The 22,400-nt window shown below is 41.2% G+C and overlaps 1 protein-coding gene across 3 annotated transcripts in view; it reads left to right on the plus strand.

Annotated features, from left to right (window-relative positions):
• Positions 1 to 743: 743 nt before the first annotated feature.
• CNOT6 (CCR4-NOT transcription complex subunit 6) overlaps positions 744 to 22,400 on the plus strand; it is a 33,584-nt gene continuing 11,927 nt past the window's right edge. Inside the window, exons 1-3 of one of the 3 annotated variants that reach the window (XM_030504069.1) lie at positions 744 to 913; positions 15,337 to 15,450; positions 17,997 to 18,183. In XM_030504069.1, the coding sequence (XP_030359929.1) occupies positions 15,339 to 15,450; positions 17,997 to 18,183 (299 nt within the window). In that variant the 5' untranslated portion in view covers positions 744 to 913; positions 15,337 to 15,338. Of the gene's footprint in view, positions 914 to 1,860; positions 2,175 to 15,336; positions 15,451 to 17,996; positions 18,184 to 22,400 lie in introns of those variants that run through there. The other 2 variants (XM_030504071.1, XM_030504070.2) reach the window with 2 other exon arrangements.

Below are 22,400 nucleotides of genomic sequence, written 5' to 3' on the forward strand. Positions count from 1 at the left end.
CCACACCAAGGATGGCACTTCACCTAGCATCTCTCATCTTTCTGTAAAGAATTGCTGTACAGAGGCAGTAATAACAAACCAAGAACATCCTTTATTTTTCCATTTATCTTGGTACACATCCATTAATCAGCTCAAGGGAGAAAATTAAGTGAGCCACAACCCGAGCTTCACAGAGGTGCTCATGGCAATTCTGGTGGCCATTTCACGGTCAACACTGTTCTACAAATGTCATATTAAAGACACAAACACATAAATGAGTTCCTCTTTCCTACAAAGTGTTAATATCACACCCCCCTCATTTTCCCTGAGCACACCCACTGCAAGTTCGACTTCTTGATCCAGACTTTTGCAGGAGAATTTGAAGTTCTTTTTCAAACAAATGACTTATTTTAAGGCTTCCCGGACTCCTGCTAGAAACCGTTTCCCTGCGATACACCATTTATACCAGTTTCGTGTTTGACGATGCAGCTGGCACGTTGCCTGCACCCACTTTCCTGCCTCCCCCGGACCTTGAGGTACCCCAAAACACCCTCCCATGGCTTCCCACAAGCCTTTATCCCCTCACGGCCCCCCTACACCTCACAGCCCGCCTATCCCCACACCCGCCCGGGCCTCCTGCCCCCCGCAACCCTGAGCTCCCCACCGCAACCGCGGAGCGTGCGCGGAGTGCGGGCGGCCTGGGCAGGCGGGGCGGAGGGAGAGAAGGAGGAGGAGGGAGAGGGAGGAGGAGGGCCGGCCCGCCCGCCCGCAGCCGCTGCCGCCGCCAGCGCCGCCATGATGCTTGTTTGCTTTCAATGAGTGTGAGGAGGAGGCGGGGGGGAGCTGCTCTCCCGTCCGGCCCGCGGCAGGAAACAAAGAGCCAGGCAGGCGGCGGAGCGAGGGCGGCGGGGGGACGGGGATGCTGCAGCCACAGGTAGGGGCGGCCCCGCCGCGGGGGGCGGCCGCGGAGCCTCGCTTGGAGTGGGGGGGCTCTGGTCCCGGGGGGGGCAGCGCTCCGCGGGGGGAGCTGCTGTGGGGGAAGGGAGCGGCGGCGTTACAACGGGGGGAGCCTCCATCGGAGTTGGGCAGGGGGGTGCGACCCCCGCGCCGCGTCGTTTGGGGGTGTCATGGGGGGGGTGAGGCCCCTCTAGGTGTGAGGGGGCTCCCGGGGGGGGGTTATGGGGGGCGCTGGAGGAAGCGCTGGGCCCCGGGCAGTTGTTGCTGCGGGGACGCCCCGAGGGGAGGCTCTGCGCCCCGGGGAAGCGGGTGGGAAACGCCTGGTATGGAAGCGGGGAGCGGCGGGGAAGGGGGGGCTCCGCCACCGGGAACTTGCCCGGCCCCGCACCCCCGGCCGGAGGCCCGTAAACACCCACCCGGCGTGCGGGAGGGGGCCGGGCCGGGCGGCGCCGCGCAAGGAGCGCGGTTGTGTTTGCATCGGGAAGGCAATTAAGCGAAATGAGTCTAATGGCATCTGGAAGTCTGGAGTTTTTTGTGTTGTTTTGGGGTTTTTTTGGTTTTTTTCGGTTTTTTTTTTTTTTTTTTTTTGTATTCCTCACCGTACAATTGAGTTTAAAATAATTAAACAAAGGCAGAGGGAAATGACATCAGGCTGGTTAATTGCCCGTCCGCCCTCAGCGCACGGCTTTCCCCCCCCCCTCCGCCGCCTCCCCGCGGAGGCCGCTCAGGCGCTCCCGTAGCGCGCACCCCCGCGGGCGGGCCGCGCTGCCTGTCCCCGGAGCTGCCGGCGGCGGGAGCCGAGGCCGCGCTGGCGCCGGGACCCGGAGCGGCCCTGGCTCGTTCCGGCGGAGGGAAACGGCGGCGGTGGCGTAAGGGTGTGATTGTCAGCGGCGGCGGCCAATGGGAGAGCGCGGGAGGCGGGCCGCGCGCTGGCACGTGAGGCCGCGGGACGGACGCATGCAGGGATAAACAGAGGGGAATTGGGGCGGGGGATGGTGGCGGGGCGCGAGCGGCAGGTATGCGGTAATTAAGCTAATTAGGAGGAGGGGGGAGCTTGTTCGGTTCGGATTTGGTGAGCAGGGGCTGGAAACGTGGAAGTGGTGTGGGATTCCTGCATCGCGTGCACCCTGCGGGCACTCCCGGCCCCCACATCTGCCGTCGTGCTCGCAGGACAAGCTTCTCTCCTTTAGAGTTTTATGGAGAATTTTAAGCCTGGGATCAGACAAGGCTTTAGAAAAGTAGGTAACTGTGCGCCTGTCTCTGTCTTGATATATGTATGGATTGTGAACGTGTATTTTATCAGCGAGTTTTCCACAAACTAAAAATCCATATGAAAGCTACTTTGCTTTGTGTAGTATAAGGTATATATTGAAAACAAAAATGGTAAAACAAAGGGTTTGAGAGTTTGTGTTTGTTTAGTTTGGTTTTGTGTTTTTTCTATTTTCTTTAATACAAATATCTTATTTGCACAAACACATAGAAAATTATATTACTGAAATACAACTTCACAGTTGTATTGCTGAAAATACAAGGTCACAGTTTTATTATTGAAAATACAGTTCACAGGTGAGTGTTTGCTTTGTAACGAGAGTTGCAGCTCGTCTGGGTTTTTTCGTTTGATTTCTGGGACTTATTTTCTTAATCTAGATTTCACCACAATGGGCGACTAATTCAAAATTCAAGGGATTAAGAAATACCTGTGGTATTTGTCTGGCTTAAACACGAAGATGTGCAAGTGTTGACTGGTAATTGTATTGTATCTTGCATTTTTTTTTTCATTCTAGAGCAGGTCTCATAATTGGGAATTTATCCACATTTCCACTGGGGTAATTTTACAGGATTATCCACCCTCTGTTCTTCCTGCTGGTTCATCTGGACTCTGGAGTTTGCTGCTAGCAATGAAGCCTTCTGTGGGGGTTTATTCGTGCTATTACTGGAGTCCTTTGCATTTGGATTAACTCTTTGTTCCCTTGTCACCTGAATTGCTTGGATCAGTCCATTTATAAAAAGGATACTACCATGCATCTCTTTTCTGTTTGCATTTTGAAGTTGAACCTGAATGCAGTCTTGATATGTTCAGGCCTTTTACTTTGCTTGAATTTTAGAGGAAGAACTGAAATAGAAAGATATATGAGACTGTGATATTGCACGGGCAGGTAAATACTTTTGATGTTTTATATGTGAAGACTTGAGAACATGTTACGAAGAGTCATAAACTGAATGAGCATAGTACCTTTCAGGGTAAAAATCAGCAAGATCAGGTTGTGGTAGATATTAGGAAGACATACTTCTAAGCAAGTGTAGTGGTCATAATGGAAAGTGCTGCCTTTAAAATGGGGTCAAGTGCTCCCAAGTCTGAGAAAAGTAAGAATTCTTTCCCTACAGATGAACCAAAGCATCTGTTTTTTAAAAGCATGACAGTATAAATAAAAATGGTCCTGTTAGTCTATCACGAAAAAGCTGACTATTTTTGTTTGTTAATGCAGTGTGTCGTCCTATTTGGATTACCACCATGCCAGGTGCTGAACCAGAATTCCTCCTTCTAGTTGTGCTGCAACAGGCAGTCCCTGCTGCAGAGGCCCTGGTTCTGTTTGCTAACAGACTTGAGGTTTAAATTACTTTCTGTTTCTGTCATGTAATTTTGGCTGTACACGTGTATATGTGCAGTCTGTACCATGACCTCACTGGCCCAAATGGTGCCACATTAAGCAAAGATTATATGCAAATGGTATCTTTCTGAATTAAGATGCCTTTCAGTCTTCAGAATTGAATGAGTATACAAGAAATGTCACTTATTTCCACAGGGTTTTTTTACTAGGAGGAATGAATAGTGTTCAAAGGTTATAGTCGTGTATGGTGAGCTTGAAAAACTGCCACTGACCTTAAAACCCCACAAGAATAATCTCAGCAGGCCCTACCTCGGGATTTTAGTCCTAGTTACATGAGACAGAGGTTGAGCCTTGCCCTGTTGCATACAGCCTATCTGGGATTTTTTAAATCTGTATATTGAGATTTTTACGCTGCTTTTGGTGTCAAAATACTGATGTTACTGAATCCATTCTAAATTTAGGCTTCTTCACGGTGTACTTTTGAAAGCTTTTATACATAAATTGCTCGAACTGAGTCACTGCAGGGTTTCATCTGTTTTGTATTCCTTCTTCAGTGTTGGTGCTTCACACTTGGAAGTGTGATTATTGTACAATATCCTGCAAGATTATTACCATTGTATTAAGTGACATAATTTATGTTCCTACATGGAAATTGGGTTGTAGAAGTCCACTCAGCAGGGAAGCTTGGCATAAGCTTGGGGGCCTGCCCTCACAATTCCTACACTACAGCTGAAGTCTTGAAGAGTTCACAAATGCTTAGGCAGGTCCCATAGAAAAAAGCTGTTTAAATGCTTAACGTGTGCTTTTGAGCTGCTAATTACACTTCCAAGATGGTGCTTATTTAAAGAAAAAAAAAATTGGCAACAAGTCAATTTTTTTCTTTTGTAAGACTGCAACATGAATCCTTTTGTTAATGCCTCAGAGGGCTTTTCTTTAAGTGAAGGAATCAAGGAGGGGAGTAGGAGTAGAAAATACATATGTAGTTGTTTACTTTAGAACTTGCTGTTAGTATTCCAATTTATGCTGTGATGGAGGTCTGCAGGAAGAGGCTGAGTTTTGGGTTTGTTATTTTTTTTTAGACTTCGAAAGCTGTGGGGTATGTTATGGAAGCTGCCATCTCAGCGTTGTGATCACAGCCTTGATGTTTTGATAGCTCTCTTGTGTGTCTGTCTTCATTTTCCTGATACGCAACCTTTACTCCACAAGTAAAGCGGCTTTCTACCTTAAAGCTCTCTTAAAGTTTCTATACTATTTTATAATACCACTATCTCCAAGGCCTCCTTCAGCTCTTGGAGCTTCCCCCTTTCCTTATCAAGGCAGCAGTTTCAGTCTGGAGACTGGGGGTTTCTAGAACATGCTGAAGCAATCCGAGCGATAGCTCATGTCATTAGGGTACAGCATCTTGCCATGGTTAGAAGACCATGAAGTATGACATAATTTAGTATACTGCATATTATAAATAATCTGTGCAGCTTTACTGCTTGAGCTATTTTGCAGTATATTGATGAGTGAGGCGTGGATGCTGCAAGTTGTTCTGACATAAATGGTGCTCCATAAAAGTGTATCTCTGCATAGATCAATTGGTAGAGTCAGGGATCAGAAAAAAAGCTGAGCACTGGCTGTGCTTCAGAGACAAATCCTTTCATGTACTTTTTGGAACAAAACTCACATTGAACCAAGACCTACAAAGACAGGAAGGCTTGAAACTAAACTAAAACACCACTAGGTTTGAGCATGTGCTGTCTGATGGGTATCACCTATCAGAACAAGGAGATGGCATTGTAATGGCTAAATACTAAAAAAATATTAAGATGCTTTGTGCAAAACTCTGACCATTAACACATTTAATATTCTTTTAAAGAAGTTTTAACAATTGTCCACTCAACAGAAGTGCTTTGCCTGACAAAACAAAGGTCCTGTGGGCTAAGATGGAGGAGTTTCAGAGCTGCCTAAATCACAAGTCGTCTGTAAATAGAGTACTTTCAGGAACAAGTGATCTGTGTGAAAAATAATTAAAACTAGGAAGGAATCCTTGCTTTGCTGAGGAACATCATGAAAGATCCATCTCTGGAGATTTGAGAGCTGATCATGGAGCAATTTTCAGTCATGGCATAGGTGCGTTCGTGTAGGGAGCAGTGGGCTAGGTCACCCCCTGGTTTCTTCTGGTACAGGGTGTCAGGACTTTTCTCTAGAGGCAGAACATGGAAAGCAGCTGTATTGGTTGCTCATTAACTCCACATAATTTACGTAAGTACAACTGTTGTTGGAGTAATGCTGGAAACCAACCAGTGACGTGGCTGGAGTGGTGATACTTATTTTTGTTTTGTTTTTTTAAACCACCAACAGTATATATCACTGGTTTTCAGCATCGTCTCGCAAACAGCTGCATCAACACAGCGGAGGGAGGTGATGAAGTGGTACACGGGGACAGGAAAGAAATGTAGAGCTGGCTTTGCTGCACAAGCATGTGGTTGTGGAACAACATTCTCAGGCTTGTTCATTTAATTTGAAGTAAAAACAATCTATGAATAGTCTGGTTGCTTCTATCAGGATGTGGCTAGATGGGTAGAGCATGAACTGCGTGAACAAGTTCTTTAATATCCTGAACTTCAGTTAGTTTAGCAACTGTAATATTAACAAGCATTTAAATACCTAGAAATTGGGTTTTTTAAAGGCAGAGATGTCTGGATTTAGATATTGACTTATCAAGCTCTTGTTCAGGTCTGTAGCAGGAACGCTGAAAATGAGCTCATGTCCAAACTTCATTTAAGGTAGCTAGGTTGTCTCTTACTCCTAGGTTGTCTTGCAGGGCTAAGAAAGAGGAGAATGTTTTGTGTGGTGGCTTCATGTTTTCACCCAGAGAACAACAGAAATGTGGTTAAGTATTCTGCAGATGCATAAAGGAAAATGTGGTAAGGAACGTTGTGGTGTATGTGCTGGCATTTAGAGTAGCTTGCTGAGCTGGCCCAAGATAAGAAATTGTGCAGTAGTTACTGTAAACAAGAATGTTCCATGTATCGTGAAGAATCATAACTGAATCGTCAGATACGGATTTCTGGACATAACCAGTGGAGTGAGAGTTGGTATTTTATTAATGTTGTGGAGTGGAAGACCATTCTCAGCTCTCCTAAAGCTTCTTGTAGGTGAAGCTTTACACCTTGGTCTTACTGCCTATCTGCATTTTTAAAACCTGAAGCTATATTCTTTATGACAGAACTCTTCCTTTTAAAGTTGATCTGTTTGGTTCCGTCTTATTTGTAGAGTGTATAGTTATGTGATGCAAGTAAATTCTTAAATTAGTGAACCTGGCTGATCTTTTAATGTATTGGCATTTCAGAGTACACTAAAATAGAAACTGCAAAAATGTGACTGTTGTGTAGTACTCGTTAGCTAGCCAAAGCGTTTCTAGGGATACCAGTTAAAGGTCAGCCTTTGCTTTGCAATTTGGTTTTGCGTTAATGTTTGTTTTGCATACAGCAGCCTTTTACTATAGGCATAATTACATACAATTGCTGATAATTAAGCACTATTCTAATCGTCTGGACTGTGCCTGTGCTACACTGAGAACATTTGGAAATAGTATGTGTAATCATTAGATGTTGTGTAGGGTAAAGGTTGGGAATTTGAGTTCTTTATCATGAGTCAGATCTATTTTATCTTGTAGGTCTGTCTAGAAGATGGAGCGGTCGAGGACCTCTCTGCTGGGTTATTCCTTTTGTATTCTGACCATTTCAGAATCTCTTTTGACCCCAGAATGATCTTTATAGCAACTGAACATGGAAGTGAAAATTGCTTCTTTGCCCTAGTGAAACTATGGTAGATTCACACCTTTCAAAGTTTAGGGTGTTACATGTACACCATTAAATATTGGGCTGCAGGTTGCTCATCTGATAGGAAATGGTGATTGCAAGTGGAGTGCAGGGGTGGAGAGTTGGGCAGAAGTAGAGGCTTGGAAAATGGCAGCCTCCCTACTCCTGCCGCACACCTTGTAACCATCCAGTTTGCATTTCTATAAACAAGTAGTTAAGAGGGACAATTAAATTTGAAATACCTGCAGGTCAAAACTTAATAATATGATCTTGAAAATATTAACTGACTGTTTTTTTTGACTTAAAATGTAAAGCCTGATCTAGTCAGTGTTATGTAGCTCTGAAGTCTAAAAGAGTTTTCCTGATTTGGAAACAGCAAATATATCCTTTGACACTTATGGCCCAGTTGATCTGAACTGGAATGCTTTGCTTTTTTTGAGTTTCAGGAGGGTTATGTCTCATTCTAGTCAGCTTTGACTAGATTAAGGGTTTTGCAGAACTTCGTCGTAGATTTTTATTTTTTAAAGAATATTAAAGCATTTTTCAACTTCTGAGTTTTCTGTAGTAGAACTTATATGTGCAAAATCAATCAACTCCTCTGATTAGTCATATTCCAGATATACTCGCATGAACTAATGCATATTGCCTTAATCAGTCTCTTGTATTTATCATTGCCTATTTGTAATGCATGTTCACATCCCACTGCATTATCTAAGTCTGAAAAAGAGGAAGGGTAACTTGTGGTTTTGTATTGGCAGTCATGTAAAATTCTAGTTTTAGAAGTCCTCCAAATACGATGAAGCAGCATTACTTCCCTGATGAAGCCATTAAATCTTAATATGCTAACAGCCACTAAAATGTGATCCTACCAAGTGAAGAAGCACTTGGAATGAATCAATTGACTTTGGGTTGACTCTACAGCATTTTTATTCTTTAATTTTTTAGATTATTCCAACATTAAGCTATAAATTGGGTTAAAGGGATCTTGACACTTTCCCACACGTTATAGTTGAGTCTCTTGGGGGTGAGAAGTGTTTCAGGAGTCATTCTTGTGCTGCTCCAGTTCTGCTGTGCACACAGCTGTGATGTGCCATCCTTTCCCACACTAGGTAAAAGGAAATTTTTAATTCACAGCATGTGTTCTGAAAAATTCAGGTGTTAATCTATAACTAATTTCCCAACTGGATTTTTCCTAGTCTTAGTTTTTCAATACTATATCCTTACTGTAAAAACAACAACAAAAATGACTTGGAACAGCCTCTTTTAAAATGAAAGAGTGTTTGCACAACAGGCTTGATATTTACCTAAAAGTAGCATAATAGTAGGAAAAAAAATAATCTCTGTTTCCTTGCAACACTGGTGTTTTCTTTGTGTATATTTCAATAGAGCCATCTTGCTCACTCAAAGTTAAATGTAAGGTGGTATTTCAATAGACAAGTACTCAAATTTGTTCAGTGTCAAAATACTTGTCATTTTAGTTGTAGTGTGCTTTAGTATGGATTCCTCTATTTTGAGGAAGCTTTAATTCTATCCATTTGTTTTCTTTTAGGTGGAGGCTTACACCTGCAGTTCTGAACTTTGCTTTGATCTACTTGCACAGTTGTGTATTGTAGCAAAATATAACCAGAAGCTGTATTTCATAGCAGGATGCAAGTATTCTTCCATATTATGGTGTATACGTGCTAGTAGCTGGGAAATCCAGAACTGTAGGTGTATGTAAAGATTTATTAAAATCCCCTCAAGTTATAATTTAGTATGTTCTGAGTAAGACATTGATAGAAACAAGACTGACATGATATTTAGAAGACTTTGTAGGAACAGCATCAGGCACACAGAAAAAAGAGTTTATGTCTGAGGGGAATGGTCCCAAATAATTTTAAGAGCTTTGCTGAAGTACATTAAATTTATATCACGTGGCACTTGAGGTTTAGCTGGGTACTTGTTTGCCCATGAATATTTTTTCCCATCATTTTTCAGTATTAAGATCACAATCTAGTTTGCCCATGCGTGGTATAGACTGAAGATAAATACAGTCATTGGCTCAACTGACGTGTGTAAATTGTGTAGCACTGACCTTTATCATAAGCCTGTTCAAGGCTCTGTTGCTTTTCTGTGAGGAGAAAACAGATGTCGCACCTTGTCATGTCGGCCAGGGACAGCGTTTACACAGGGTTGTTGCTTTGCTTGCCTGTACTTGAAGCTGAAATGTAATTAAGTTCCCATAGAAGTACGTATGTTGGTGAGTAAAGTGCCACCAGTGACACTAGAATAAAAGCAGTAAGCTTGATTCACTTTGGAAAAGCACTCGTTTAAAGAATGGGTCGTGGGTCTTGGAGTGGGAATGAGCAAATCTTTAGTTTTATAGTAAAAACTGAAATATAATACTATGAAATTACCTTAAAGATTTTTTTCCAAAAGCACAGTAATTATATTTTGGATGTCATGTTCCCTTTGAAGAGGGTCACTGTTGGGAGTTTAAAGCGGTAATTTCTTAAACTTCTTAAATTCTTAATTTCTTCAGTTTTCTTAAAGCGGTAACTTCTTCAACAGTAGAGATTAACCCTTTCAATACAGGCTGACATTTCTGATCAGCCTATACATTGCCCCAACTGCTACAACTTTAAGTTATCTGAAAAGCAGTGTACTTTGCCTTCAGTTAGGATTTCGGACTTTGCTCAGTGTTACTATTTAACCGATGCATGGGTAGTTGGAAACAAGATTTTGCTTCCTGCTGTGTGAGAAGAGATTTCGGAGTAGGTGTGTCTGGGAACAATTATGTTGTTGTCCTGATTTTAATCCCATAAACAGCTGTGCTGTAAGTCCACACATACATTACAGCTATAGAGGAATAATGATACAGGAAGCTAGGCACCCTCAAATACTGGTTTTTTTTTTTACCTCCTCCCCCATAGCTTTTGGCCAGTTTAATTCTCTTCAACAGCTCTTTCTGTTATCAGATAAAAGTCAGTGCTGATGCAAGAGTGAAGTGGAAATACACAGTCCTGGGGAGGGAGGAAGTGCAGCAGGACCAGCTTAGTTCTGCTTCATGCATTGTAAAACCCCAGTGCATGTGGCTGGGGGGTGGGGGGGGTAGGTGTGTGATGAGGATTCTAAATTAACTTTGAATTCAGGATATATTGGTCAATCTAAGAAACAAATTTGGGGGGGAACTCATCGGAACCCATTTTCAAATGAAACTTTGGATTGCATGGAAAAAATTAAAGGCTCAAGATTACAAACTAATGGTCTGGGATGAGCTTCCAGTATTTGGGTTTGGAGAAAGAAAGAAAGAGAAAAAACTCTCATATGTGCTATCATTTTCTTACAAAATCTTTGAGTAACTTAGTGGTTTATAATGAATAGGAAGTACTGTAGATTGCTTCCTCTGTCCTGCTACTTTTCAGTAGTGCAGAAGTTATTTTTATGGCAAGTAATACTGTGCTGCATCAATAAGTGGAAAACGTATGTCAGTTATCTTGGTACTTCTAACTTTGTTAGATCTAGATTTGTACAGTTTATTCACTGTTTTTAATTAAAGTAGCAAGAAGTTGGAGTTAATTCTGCATTTGATTAGGTGTACTGCTCCTTTGTTTACTTCCCTCTCCTGGCTATCTCCTGATCTACATCAGTTTATTAGTGATAAGTAATATCAAGTAAGGAGGGAGGGGAAGTCAAAAGAAGTCATCAGCATATGTCAAGGAGTTTCATCAGCAGAGTTGTAATGCTTCGGCATGGTGATCTTGAAGTATTTCTAAAGGTTCTTTGCATATTTGTAAATGGGATTTGTAGATGCTGCTTTGTAAGTATTGAAATAGTTATTTCAGAATAGTTGATTAGATTGGATAAAGTTGTGTCTGAACGTTAACCCGTGCTGCTCTCGCTTGTTCATTGTTTTCTACAAAGTTTTAGATTTCAGGTTTTCTTTGCTACATTTAAACTTTGCTATGGAGGAAGCTGATCTTTCTAGGAGAGCTTTTAGGGGGACAAACTTGATATCTACACATATAGCAAAGCTAATACTATAAAGGGTCGATGGTACTTGGCCTACAGGAGTTGTCTAATACATTTAGTGTTAAAACAGTTAGTTTACTTGTGATATTGTAGAAGGCATTTCAGGAAATTAAGAACTTCTGTAGTATTTTCTGTTGGTGTTTTGTTTCTTTAAAAACAATCACCTTACTGCTTTCTCAAAAAAACCCTCTTCACCTGCCTATTTTGGTTAATTCCTGCTCCCCATCATCTTCTAAATCTCATAAAAACAGGAGAAGGGAAGGACAGGAAGCCGCCATCTTTCCTGCTCTGTTACTCACAGCAAACTATAATCTCTCCACTTTGGAGGTATTATTTATTGGTAGTTTACTTAATCATCTGCAGCATTAACTAGCTCATAGTCCAGCTTCCACTTCACACAGGCCCATAGCCTGGGAGACTTACCATTTCAAAAGTCTTGTGAGGCAGTGGTCTGAAATCTTTTTGTTCTTCTGTAGCTAAGCAGTGCAGTTCAACAGCTTGGCCTTCAGGCAACTTCTCTGCTCTAGGCCACCGGCTCTTCCTGACGCCATATCCTTAATGGCACTTGTGCTGTTGGCGCTCCTTCGGAGTGGAGCAATAGTTGTCTTCTCCTCCTCATCCTCATCATCCTTGCCCTGCACCTTTCCCCAAAGGGTCTTTTCTGCCCCTGCTCTCCTTTACCCTGACCTACTGCCTTTCTCTTGGTACCCTGTGCACAAACAAGGGCATAAAACTATGTCTGCATTGAAGACTCGAGTTCTAGTTCCCTGTGTCAGACCTGTTACACTTTTGACCTCAGTGGCCTCATTTAGCTCAGTTTCTTTGGGATAAGGGGTGTTAATTCATTGTTGGGACTGAGTGAGCCCAGTGGGAATGGGCAGCCATGCTTGAACTCTCAAGCTCTTCTTTTACACCTATTTAAATAACAACTTTAATAACCTGGTACAAGATAGTCAACAACTTCATTTGCATTCAGACATATTTAAATGGCCTCTTCATTAAAGTTATGCAGTCTTGGATGTGCTCTGGACATCCATGTCACATCTTTGTTTATTATAAAGTTTTTCTCCTTTACAAGCTAACTTGTTGTATGTGATAACAGCCTAATGCTCAGTGGTGCTTTCCACCATCTGCATTGGTGCAACTGAAAATTACAGGTGTTGCAAGCTCTTTTTAAAATGATCATCATGATAGTTTAAAGCTGCAGTTATCAATGGCTCCAAGGTTGTTCAACACCATTTTATGGGTCTTTCTTGCTAAAAATTGCTTTAACCTTACAAAAGTATCACTTTATCTCATGTTTACCTCAGCTTTTACATTGAACTGTAGCCTCTCAGTGAGCTTGTAAGTTTGGGTGTGGGGAGGTGGAGAAAGGAGGAGAGACAGTGATTTGTTAAAGAGATTAATTTTCTTGAACTATTCCATGCTGTGAAGTTTTAAAATGCAATTCAGGATATTGTGCCTGTGTTTATTGTTGTCCTGTGAAATACAACCCAAATTCAGCCTTGCTGTCAGATCCTGAGAAATATTGAGCTCCTGGTGTGATGGTATCCTTGGTGTTGTGGCCTGGCTGATGTCAGTGATGCTCTTGATCATCAGCACCTCCTTCACCCAGGAGGCTCTCAAGCATTTATCTGCTGTGAAATGCAGCAGTGAGAAGGGAAGACCATCGAGAGCGGGAACTTCAACGAGAGGGAGAGCAGTGCCATGGATAGACCGGGAGTGGGGGAGGTACCAGTATCCAGCATTAAAACCTCAAATTCTTAGATCTCTAATTGTTTTAGCACACACACTAACAAAACCCACTAGAAAAGTATGTCATCCTCTTCTGATAGTGAGGAGTGACATGCTGCTAGTACCAGCAAGGCTGTTAATTAGTGCGTGTGATTGAGTGTGCTCTGGGGAATGCTCTTGTTTCTGTACTGAATGAGATTTCTGTCTCTACTATACCTGCTTCATTTCCTGAAAAATTGGAACATATTAATTCAGGGAGGTGCAAGAAGAGAAAGCATCAAATGCCTGAGGAAGATAAATGTCTCCTGACAAACTGGAGCGTTCCTATGTGGCATTGGTTTTTGTGAGTTATACATAATTGTATATACAAATTTCAGAAGAGATGCTCTATACAATACTTTGCTATAAATTATTGCGCTAGTTGCGTAGTTATTGCAGGGAGAAGTTGCTCTTTTACCTTTCTGGTGGTTATAATGCAGTCTTATCTCCTTTAATTAGCTTAGTTTGAAGAAGAAAGTGTTACACTTAGTGATTCCAGTACCGTGGGTACTCAAGTCTTCATTCTTTTAGGAGCTCTGCCCAGCTCTATTTATAATCTCATCCTTTTACCCACAATTCACTTCTTAAAGGGGGAATTTCTTTTCACTGCAGAAATTGGTTTTGACCAGTAGTGGGAGTAGGAAGGGGAAGGAGGGGTGTGAGTTAGTAAAAGAGCTGTTGTATTAAAGTAAGCGTGTGGTATCTAAAAGCTTTATTTTAATTAAGATATGGAATTAGCTGAAAGTTTGGGGGGGGAGGGGGTGTTCTGTTGGGTTTTTTTTAACACAACACTTTCCAGTAAATTCAATAAACAGATGAGTTTAATTTATTAAGTTATTCGTTGTTTATTCTCTATATAATTACAACACTTTTCTGATGTATTCACTTTGTCCGGGGATGTGACAAAAATAGAAAGCCTTAAAAGACCTGGGGGTAGGTGTGCGCACTTGACCAATACAGCTTCTTCTTTACTGAGTGTTTTTTGGGTAGTATTATAATGCTGTAATGCATTTTCCTGAATAATTGCATACTATTGCTTATAATGTGTTTGTAAATGTGATTTGGGCCAGCATTGTTTGATTTCTCTATTTCATATAAATAATTTAATAGTTTGTTGCGTGTGCCTTTCTGTATGTATTTGGATGTGGCAGCTTAAGATGGTGAAATCTTTGCCATAAAAGCTCATAGATAAATGTAGGGCAATGCAAAAGCATTACTCTTATTTGTGATAAATGCTATTTATATTGGAAGGCCTATGTAACTTGAAAACATGGAGCTAATTTATAAATTAATATAGTGCTTGCTTATGTAAAGTTTATGCAAGCTGGTTTTCCTCTTAAACTGACTAAACCCCAGATGCATTTCACCTGGGACAGAGGAGAGCTAGCTCATGGTAGAGGGAGGGTTATGGCATAGGGCTTTATTATGGAGCCAGGAATTTCTCCATGGAGAGGATGTTTTGCCACTTCTCCCTCACAGTCCCTGATTGGGTATGGTAAAAAGAGATAAGGAATTCAAAAGTATCTATTGTGAAGTGATCAGAAATGATGTGAGAGTGAGAGAAACAGTTAAAATTTCAGTGTTAAACACCTGGCTGAAGTGTCTAGGTCAGGTATAGTATTTTCAGATTGAAAAGAGTAGGACGAGAGTTGAATAAAAAGCTGTCATTTTGCAGACTTAGAGACTTGAGGATCTTTTTGAAACCTTAATTCTTTTCTTGGATGCTGAATTGTGTGAAAAATTGAGAATTGCGGTAAACCTGGAGCTGATACATGGTCAAGGTTATTGGTAAATGTTTTCTTTATGGTTTGTATGAGGCAGAATGTGGTGGTGATTGTCACATTTTGAAGTTTCATTGTTGAAGAACCAAGAGTTTGCAGTAGAAGCAAACAGTGACATACCCATGAAAGGCGGCAGGACACAATGTTTGTGTCGATTTAGAGATTTTGTTAAATTATTGAGTGGGAGGTTACGCTGTTGTCTGCCATTATAGGAGCATCAGCAATCTGTGGTCATCTATTTTATAGCAGTCTTTCCCACTCAGTGGAGTGTGTGAATGGGCACGGGTTATCTTTATCTGGTGTTTTGAAAAGTATTTAGACTGAACGGTCAACACAAAACTTAACAGAAATGAAAATTACCTTATAAAGAATTCTCAGTAAATGATATATTAATTATTTGTCCTTTTGTCTCAACAGGAATGCCCAAGGAAAAGTACGATCCACCTGATCCACGGAGGATGTACACAATTATGTCCTCAGAGGAAGCAGCCAACGGAAAGAAATCACACTGGGCAGAGTTGGAAATAAGTGGTAAGAAACTGAGGAATGGTCCCGAGTTATGAATTCATTGCAAGTTAAGAGTAGCCTACATACTAAAGGCTTGGACTGGAAGTCTGGAGTGGAGTTACTTAGCTTGAAGCGAGCCAACACACCAACGTAGCAGCTGCCAGCTTCTGGATGTATTGAGGGAAGAGGTTGGGTTGGGGTAATGTAGGGAGCTGTAGGAGAGGTATGTTGTGGCCGGGGCAAATCCTAACATGTCAGATGTTGGGAAGATGAGAATATGGATGTGAGCTCTTTGTGTTTTAAGATGGAGTTGGTGAGAGCGTGGATTTAAGATCTAATTTGTCAAAGAGGATGAGTTTGGGGTTGATACATAGACATATCCTGTTACTTCAGGTAATGTAACAACAATGTTGTATTAGTCCATGACAGTGTAGTTTCTATTCAAGCAGAACTTTTCAGTTTAAATGCAGTTGTAAGTCTTTGTTCTATTCTTAAGATTTAAATTAAAAAATCAAAACCTCCAAGAACTATGCTAGCTTTGAGATAATGTTTGACTTTTGGATCTTTTCTTGAAAATAAGAAAATGCTCAGAATTCATAAATGTGAATTCCAGCTGGTGCAGGACACTGGTCTCTCTTGATTTGTAGAGTAAATTCTGATTTTGCTGTGTAAAGTGTGTTTACAAGGAGACACAGTTTTAAGAATTTAAAAATTATTTTGTGAGGTAAATTTAGGCTTAAATTTTGCTTAAATATGGAGGTTATTGAAGAGTCTGCAAAAATTGCCATGTGGTATTTCTGAGTGACTGTGCAATAGAGAAATTTATGGAAGGAGGAATACAGATAGAGTTCTTTGAATTGTGAAGAGTCTTTCCATCCATATCACTGAATCTCCGTCTTGCTTCAAGTGCCATGTGCCTTAACACGTGAGTAGCCTTCTTTACTTGAAGGTTACAGATGCAGAAACCTAGTTAAATGCTGCTTCAGGAATCAGCATTATATATCAGCATTAAGCTTGGATATCCACTTGGACATCTGCTGCCTCTGCACAGGAAATGCATTAAGCAATGGCTCTTTCCTTTCATGCCTGGTAATCTCGCTATAGACTGATTCCAGCCAAGAGAGATGTCGGTAGGCCAGGGGATGGATCAGTGATGTTGATTGGAAGCCCTTTCAGCTACAAGGGTTTCTTTGATCACAGTCACCTTTTTGCACTGGGGGAGGGAGGAAGAGGTGTTTATTTCATTTTTACAATGCAAAGAGCTATTAATTTGTATTTAAAACCTTTCAAAAGATTTCTTAATGAGCATTACAGTAGCATGAATCCTTTAAGAACTGTATGCATTTGCCTTGCAAAATAAAATGTGACAATGTTTTTGTTTTATTAATGTTCACACTGACTTTTCCTTGCAAAATACTTGGTGGTCTAATACAGAAAGCCACAAATGTTTTAACTGCTCTTGTGTAAATCACTGAGCTTTTTCTCTGCAGGCTCTTTTACGCCACTCACTTTCTTATAGCTCACTGGAAATGATACCTGCATTAAACCTTCTGTTACCAGGGGTTGAGTCCCAGATACACTTGTATTAGTGTAGCTTTTCCTCAGGCACTGAATATGACTTCTTTTATTTTGAAGAAAATCATTTAAGGAAAGGAATTATAAAGTGTGTATGTTGGTATAATATTAACCAGGCCGTTCTTAGTATTAGTGAGTCGTGGTGGGTTCTTAAAGGCTGTCACAAGTAGCTCTTTGCCTTGGACAAGCTGGTGTTGGTACTGTTCTTCTAATGCTTTTGGTACAATGAGATGACTTCTGTAAATAAAAAAGGATCCACTCCTTTGGGGGGGGGGGTGTGAATCTTGGAGAGAAAAAATGTTTTGAGACCTTCTGATGATATCTCACATTCCTTGCATGCAGCAGCATAAAAATCTTGATTCTGTCACACAAATCCATGTTTCCACCCTTCAGTTTATACAAAAATCATACCGTTTTTTAAAATATCTGGCAATAGTTTTATGCAGCTTTTAGTTGAATGCCAGATGGATATCCATGTTCTCAACTAAGCATCTTAGTCACCCTAAATATAGTGCTTCTATCTGTTCTTGGCTGGATTAATGCCATAGAATAAAGATTTTTGGTTTGAAAGATGTTGCGCAGAAATAAGGGGCAAACCAAAGCAGCATCTTTGATCTTAAACATAAACTAGAATTGAAAAAAAAAACCCCTGTTTCTTACACCCCTGTTAATTACTGAATTCATGGACATTAGTAAATATGTCTTGTGTTGTATGGAACCTGAGAAAGACAGATGTTTAAACCTTTAGGTATGGATTGGAGGAAAAAACCCAATCTATCTAGGCATCCTTGTTAATACCTTATATTTTCTTACGCGGTGCTGATTTTTTTTTTCATCTATATAATTGGTGATTAATGGAATTTTCATTGAATAAAATAATAGTAAAATCCACAAAACAATTCCTCCTCAAGATGTTCCCCCCCACAAAATGCGTAATTATTGCTAAACCTATATATTTAAAATGTGCTATTTTCTTTCGTACCTTCCTTCTACAGGGAAAGTGAGAAGCCTAAGTTCGTCATTGTGGACACTGACCCATTTGACAGCTTTGCATCTCAGTGACAATTCCTTATCCCGTATTCCTTCAGACATTGCCAAGCTTCACAATCTGGTATATCTGGACCTGTCCTCTAATAAAATTCGCAGTTTACCAGCAGAGCTCGGAAACATGGTGTCACTCAGGTATGTAATAGAAGTTAAAATTGTTCTCTTATTAGCTTTGTAGCAACGGTTTAAATTCCAGTATAATTTTTACATTCTAGTAAATGAAAAGCATAAGTATATTTCCCCTTCCTCACATCCTTTTATCTGTCTCTCTGAATATTTCGTATGGTCTGTGCAGCTATAGCCGTGCTGGCTTGTCTGTGATCTCTTGTTGTGATGTATGGCAGTACGGAATGAGCTTTTGAAGCGCTCAGTTTGATGGCAATCACCATTTTTATATTTTTTCAAAGTCAGGTTTCCTCTCTTGAACATCTTTTTCCAGACTCATACACACTTTTATGTGGCATTTTTCTCTAAGAAATACTGATGCACAAAACAAAACTGCTTTTAACTGGTAGTAAAGTAGCAAAAAGGTCAGACTAAGCATTCATAACCATGTTAACTACAGTTTTTTCCTCCTTATTCATCTTTAGTAGTTATTCTTAACAATAGTTCTTATTCTGTTTATTTTACAACAACTGCAACTTGTCTAATATCTCTTTCCCACTTTTGCTATTGTGCAGTTGCATTCCTGTGCAAACTGGGGAGGAGGAAAAAACCATGTTCTAAATGCACCTTTTCTTTTTTACCTCAACTTTACAGTGCCAAGATGTGCATGGAGTGATACCTCCTTTTGGAAGTAAAACACGAATAGTGATTCTTTTTTAGATTACAATTAAAGCTGCAGCATTTCACTGTGAAAAACAGTTATGTAAATATATAACTCATTTGTCTAAGAGTAAATATTTGCAGGCAGCATTCTTCTGCCCTTGACCCAAGGGAAGAGCCTTATTTTACATTTCTTAGACAGTTACCAGTAATTGCCTTCATTGCTTTTAATTTTGAAGACATTTATGGACAACTTTCTCAAATCCAGAAAACAGCCTGAAAGTAACAAGAACATTATTAGAAGTGAAGAAGAAGACAATAGAGAAATGGGCTGCCAGCACAGCTCTGATGAAGCTGGAAGCAAAGCAAGTTTGCACATGGGAATATCTGTCACTGCATTTTCTTCTACTTTTGAAAAGTCCACTCTGTTGGGGGGGATTAAACTAGCTGATTAAAGTGGTACTAAAAGCTCAAATTCCAAAGCAGTTCAAGTCTCGACCTTGAAGGCTGAGCAAAGGGACCTTGCCTTTTAGAGCGTTATTGGCAGCTCTGTTTTGTAGTATGTTGTGTAGTTATTTTCAGCTGTACAGTAGTGTGTTCTAAAGAAAGCTTTGCATTACTATTTCAATTAAAAGCAGTTTCTTCCCTCCTTTATACACTCACCTTGTGAGCTAGCAATCCTAAATTTACTGGAATGTTCTCTAATTTATCTTTGTACTTCATTAGCATCCTTTTATTTTCATCAGTCTCTTTCATTTTAAAACATTTTAAACATAATACAACATGGAGTTAGCTTAGCAGTGCATAATCACCAGTAGTGTCAAAAGATGTCGTGCCTTCTTCCCAACACTTTTCCCAGTTCATTCTGGCTGATTCTGTGAAGCTGCAGCTCTTCCACATCGTCAGTCTCTTCTGAGTAGAGAAGGCTAAATCTTGTGAATGTGAAATGTGTAGCTAAGGTCTAGGATCACATTAGTTTTCTATTTATGACCTAAACATAACACTTGAGCCCAGATCTCTGGATGTGAAAAGCTAGTGCATTAATCCGCTGTGCTCTGCCTGTCCTCAGTAATTGCAGCTGATCCACTATTTCTTTTCACTGGGATGAAAGTGAAGAAAAATCCATAAGTGCATCCTATGTGATAGTGCTCTGCAGGTCTCAGCTGTGCTGGAGTTTTATGTTTCAGGCTGGCTCTTACTGCAGACGTTTCCCATAGCTTCTGGGAAGTTGTTCAAACTAATGGTAATTCAACACTGTGCATTGCTAATATCCTGAGCCACGGAAATCATTTGTGCTCTTACACTTGAGAATTGGTAACAGGTCTTCCAGCTCCCACGTCTGGAGCTCTGGGTTTGGTCTTGCCTAAGGCTCCTTGCATCTCCCTTGTTACTGCAGGTACTTGAATAAAGAGGTGTCAGAGCAGTAAGGTTTCTGATCTTTGCAGAAGGAGGGGGGCAGGAAATGAACACTGTAATGTGTTATCTTGGAAAGCTCAGCTGTAAAACAGATTCTCTTGATACGCTTGAAAGAACTTGGAGTGCACCCTCAGTAAATTTGCAGACAACACCGGTTTGGGTGGGAGTGTTGACCTGCTTGAGGGCAGGAAGGCTCTGCAGAAGGATCTGGACAGGTTGGATTAATGGACCGAGGCCAATTGTATGAGATTCAGCAGGGCTCAGTGTCTGGTCCCGCATGTGGGTCAAAACAACTCCATGTAATGCTACAGGCTTGGAGAAGAGTGGCTGGAAAGCTGCCCAGCAGAAAAGGACCTGGGGTGTTGGTTGACAGCAGGCTGAACGTGAGCCAGCCGATGCCCAGGTGGGCAAGAAGGCCAACAGCATCCTGGCCTGTATCAGCAATAGTGTGGCCAACAGGACCAGGGCAGTGATTGTCCCCCTGCGCTGGGCACTGGTGAGGCCGCACCTTGAATCCTGTGTTCAGTTCTGGGCCCTTCACTACAAGAGAGATATTGATGTGCTGGAGTGGGGCCAGAGAAGAGCAACAGAGCTGGTGAGGAGCCTGGAGCACAAGTCCTGTGAGGAATGGCTGAGGGAACTGGGGTTGTACAGTCTGGTGAAAAGCATTGCTTTCTACAGCACCTGAAAGGAGGATGGGGGGAGGAGGTGGCTGGTCTCTTTACCCAAGTAACAAGTGATGGGACAAGAGGAGATGGCCTCCAGTTGTGCAAGGGGAGGTTTAGACTGGATATTAGGAAAAATGTCTTCACTGAAAGGGTCATCAAGCATTGGAACTGGCTGCCCAGGGAAGTGGTAGAGTCACGACCCCTGAGGGTATTAAAGAGACATGTAGATATGGCCTTTGAGGACGTGGTTTAGTGGTGGACTTGGCAGTACTGGGTTAATGGTTGGACTCTGTGATTTTAAAGGTGTTTTCCAACCAGATGATGCTATGGTTCTATGAACTGGTGGGATTTGCTGTGATCCCCTTTGCTATGTAGAGGGGGCGGCTTCCACAGAGGCAAAGATTATTAGAGAAAATAATTCTTTCATCCAAGAGAAAAGCGTAATGATACCAACTGCTGTGCCATTCTTCCAGGTCAGTGTTTTTCCTCCACACTTCTTAGACTTCAGCAGTGCTTTGAAAAACTCTTAGAGGAAAAAGTAGCTTCCTAAAGAATAAAATAGTAGCTTTATAATGTCATGTAGAATATCATTCCTAAAAATAATAGTGATTTAAATCTCAAATGTCTGTGGAAGTGCTGAGAACTAGTGGAGATGTTGGGTTTTATTTTTAACTCCTCATCCTCTTTTCTACCTGCCACATGCCTCATTCATAGTTAGGAACCCTAGAACGACACAGTGGGCTTCTGAGTTTCTCTCCAAAGTACATGCTTTTGTCTGTGGGATTTTATATTGGAAAAAAACAAAACTCACAGCTGGCTACGTGTGCTATAGTTTGCAAAGAGTTGAGCAGTAACTTGGCATTTCTGTATCACACAGAGTCTCCTCCTGTATCTCTTCCACTAATACACACCAAAGAGTGTCCCTAAAACAAGCCACTTTATTTTTACCAAGGTTCCTAAATGTGCAGTGAAACAGAGAGAATTTCTCAACGTTCTTGTTAGGGAAGGACCAGGTAGAGTTTACTTTTGTAAGGCAAGGCCAGAAGAAGAGTTGTATCTGTCTACTTAAAAGGCTGTCTTGTAGAAATCTGAAAGAGCCAATGTAACTCTTGGCATCCAGGTTTCCTTTCTTTTCTCTTCTTTCCCTTTGTTTGTTGCCTGAAAATACTTTTCATGTCTCTATGCATCAAGTTGTAAACAATCTGAAGGAGCAACTTTATATTGAATATGGTGAGGAAAGTCCACACAGCTTAGATGGGAATATGTTTAAGAAAGGGAAGAGCTCCTACCAAGTCCATTTTCTCTGCCCAGTTCATTGGGGTATCAGAATTCAGGACATGAATTGTGTTCCTGTCTGCATATGGTTCTTGTAAGATAAAAAGCATGTATTTTTGTCTTAACACTGTAATTATGAAGAAAAAAAATCCCAAGCCAACAGAAAATTACTATTGTAAATGACTATTACATGGTAATGCCATAGTTCTAATCATACTGCCATGATCC

Source organism: Strigops habroptila, chromosome 12 (genome assembly GCF_004027225.2).
Source record: "Strigops habroptila isolate Jane chromosome 12, bStrHab1.2.pri, whole genome shotgun sequence".
Taxonomy (NCBI): domain Eukaryota; kingdom Metazoa; phylum Chordata; class Aves; order Psittaciformes; family Psittacidae; genus Strigops; species Strigops habroptila.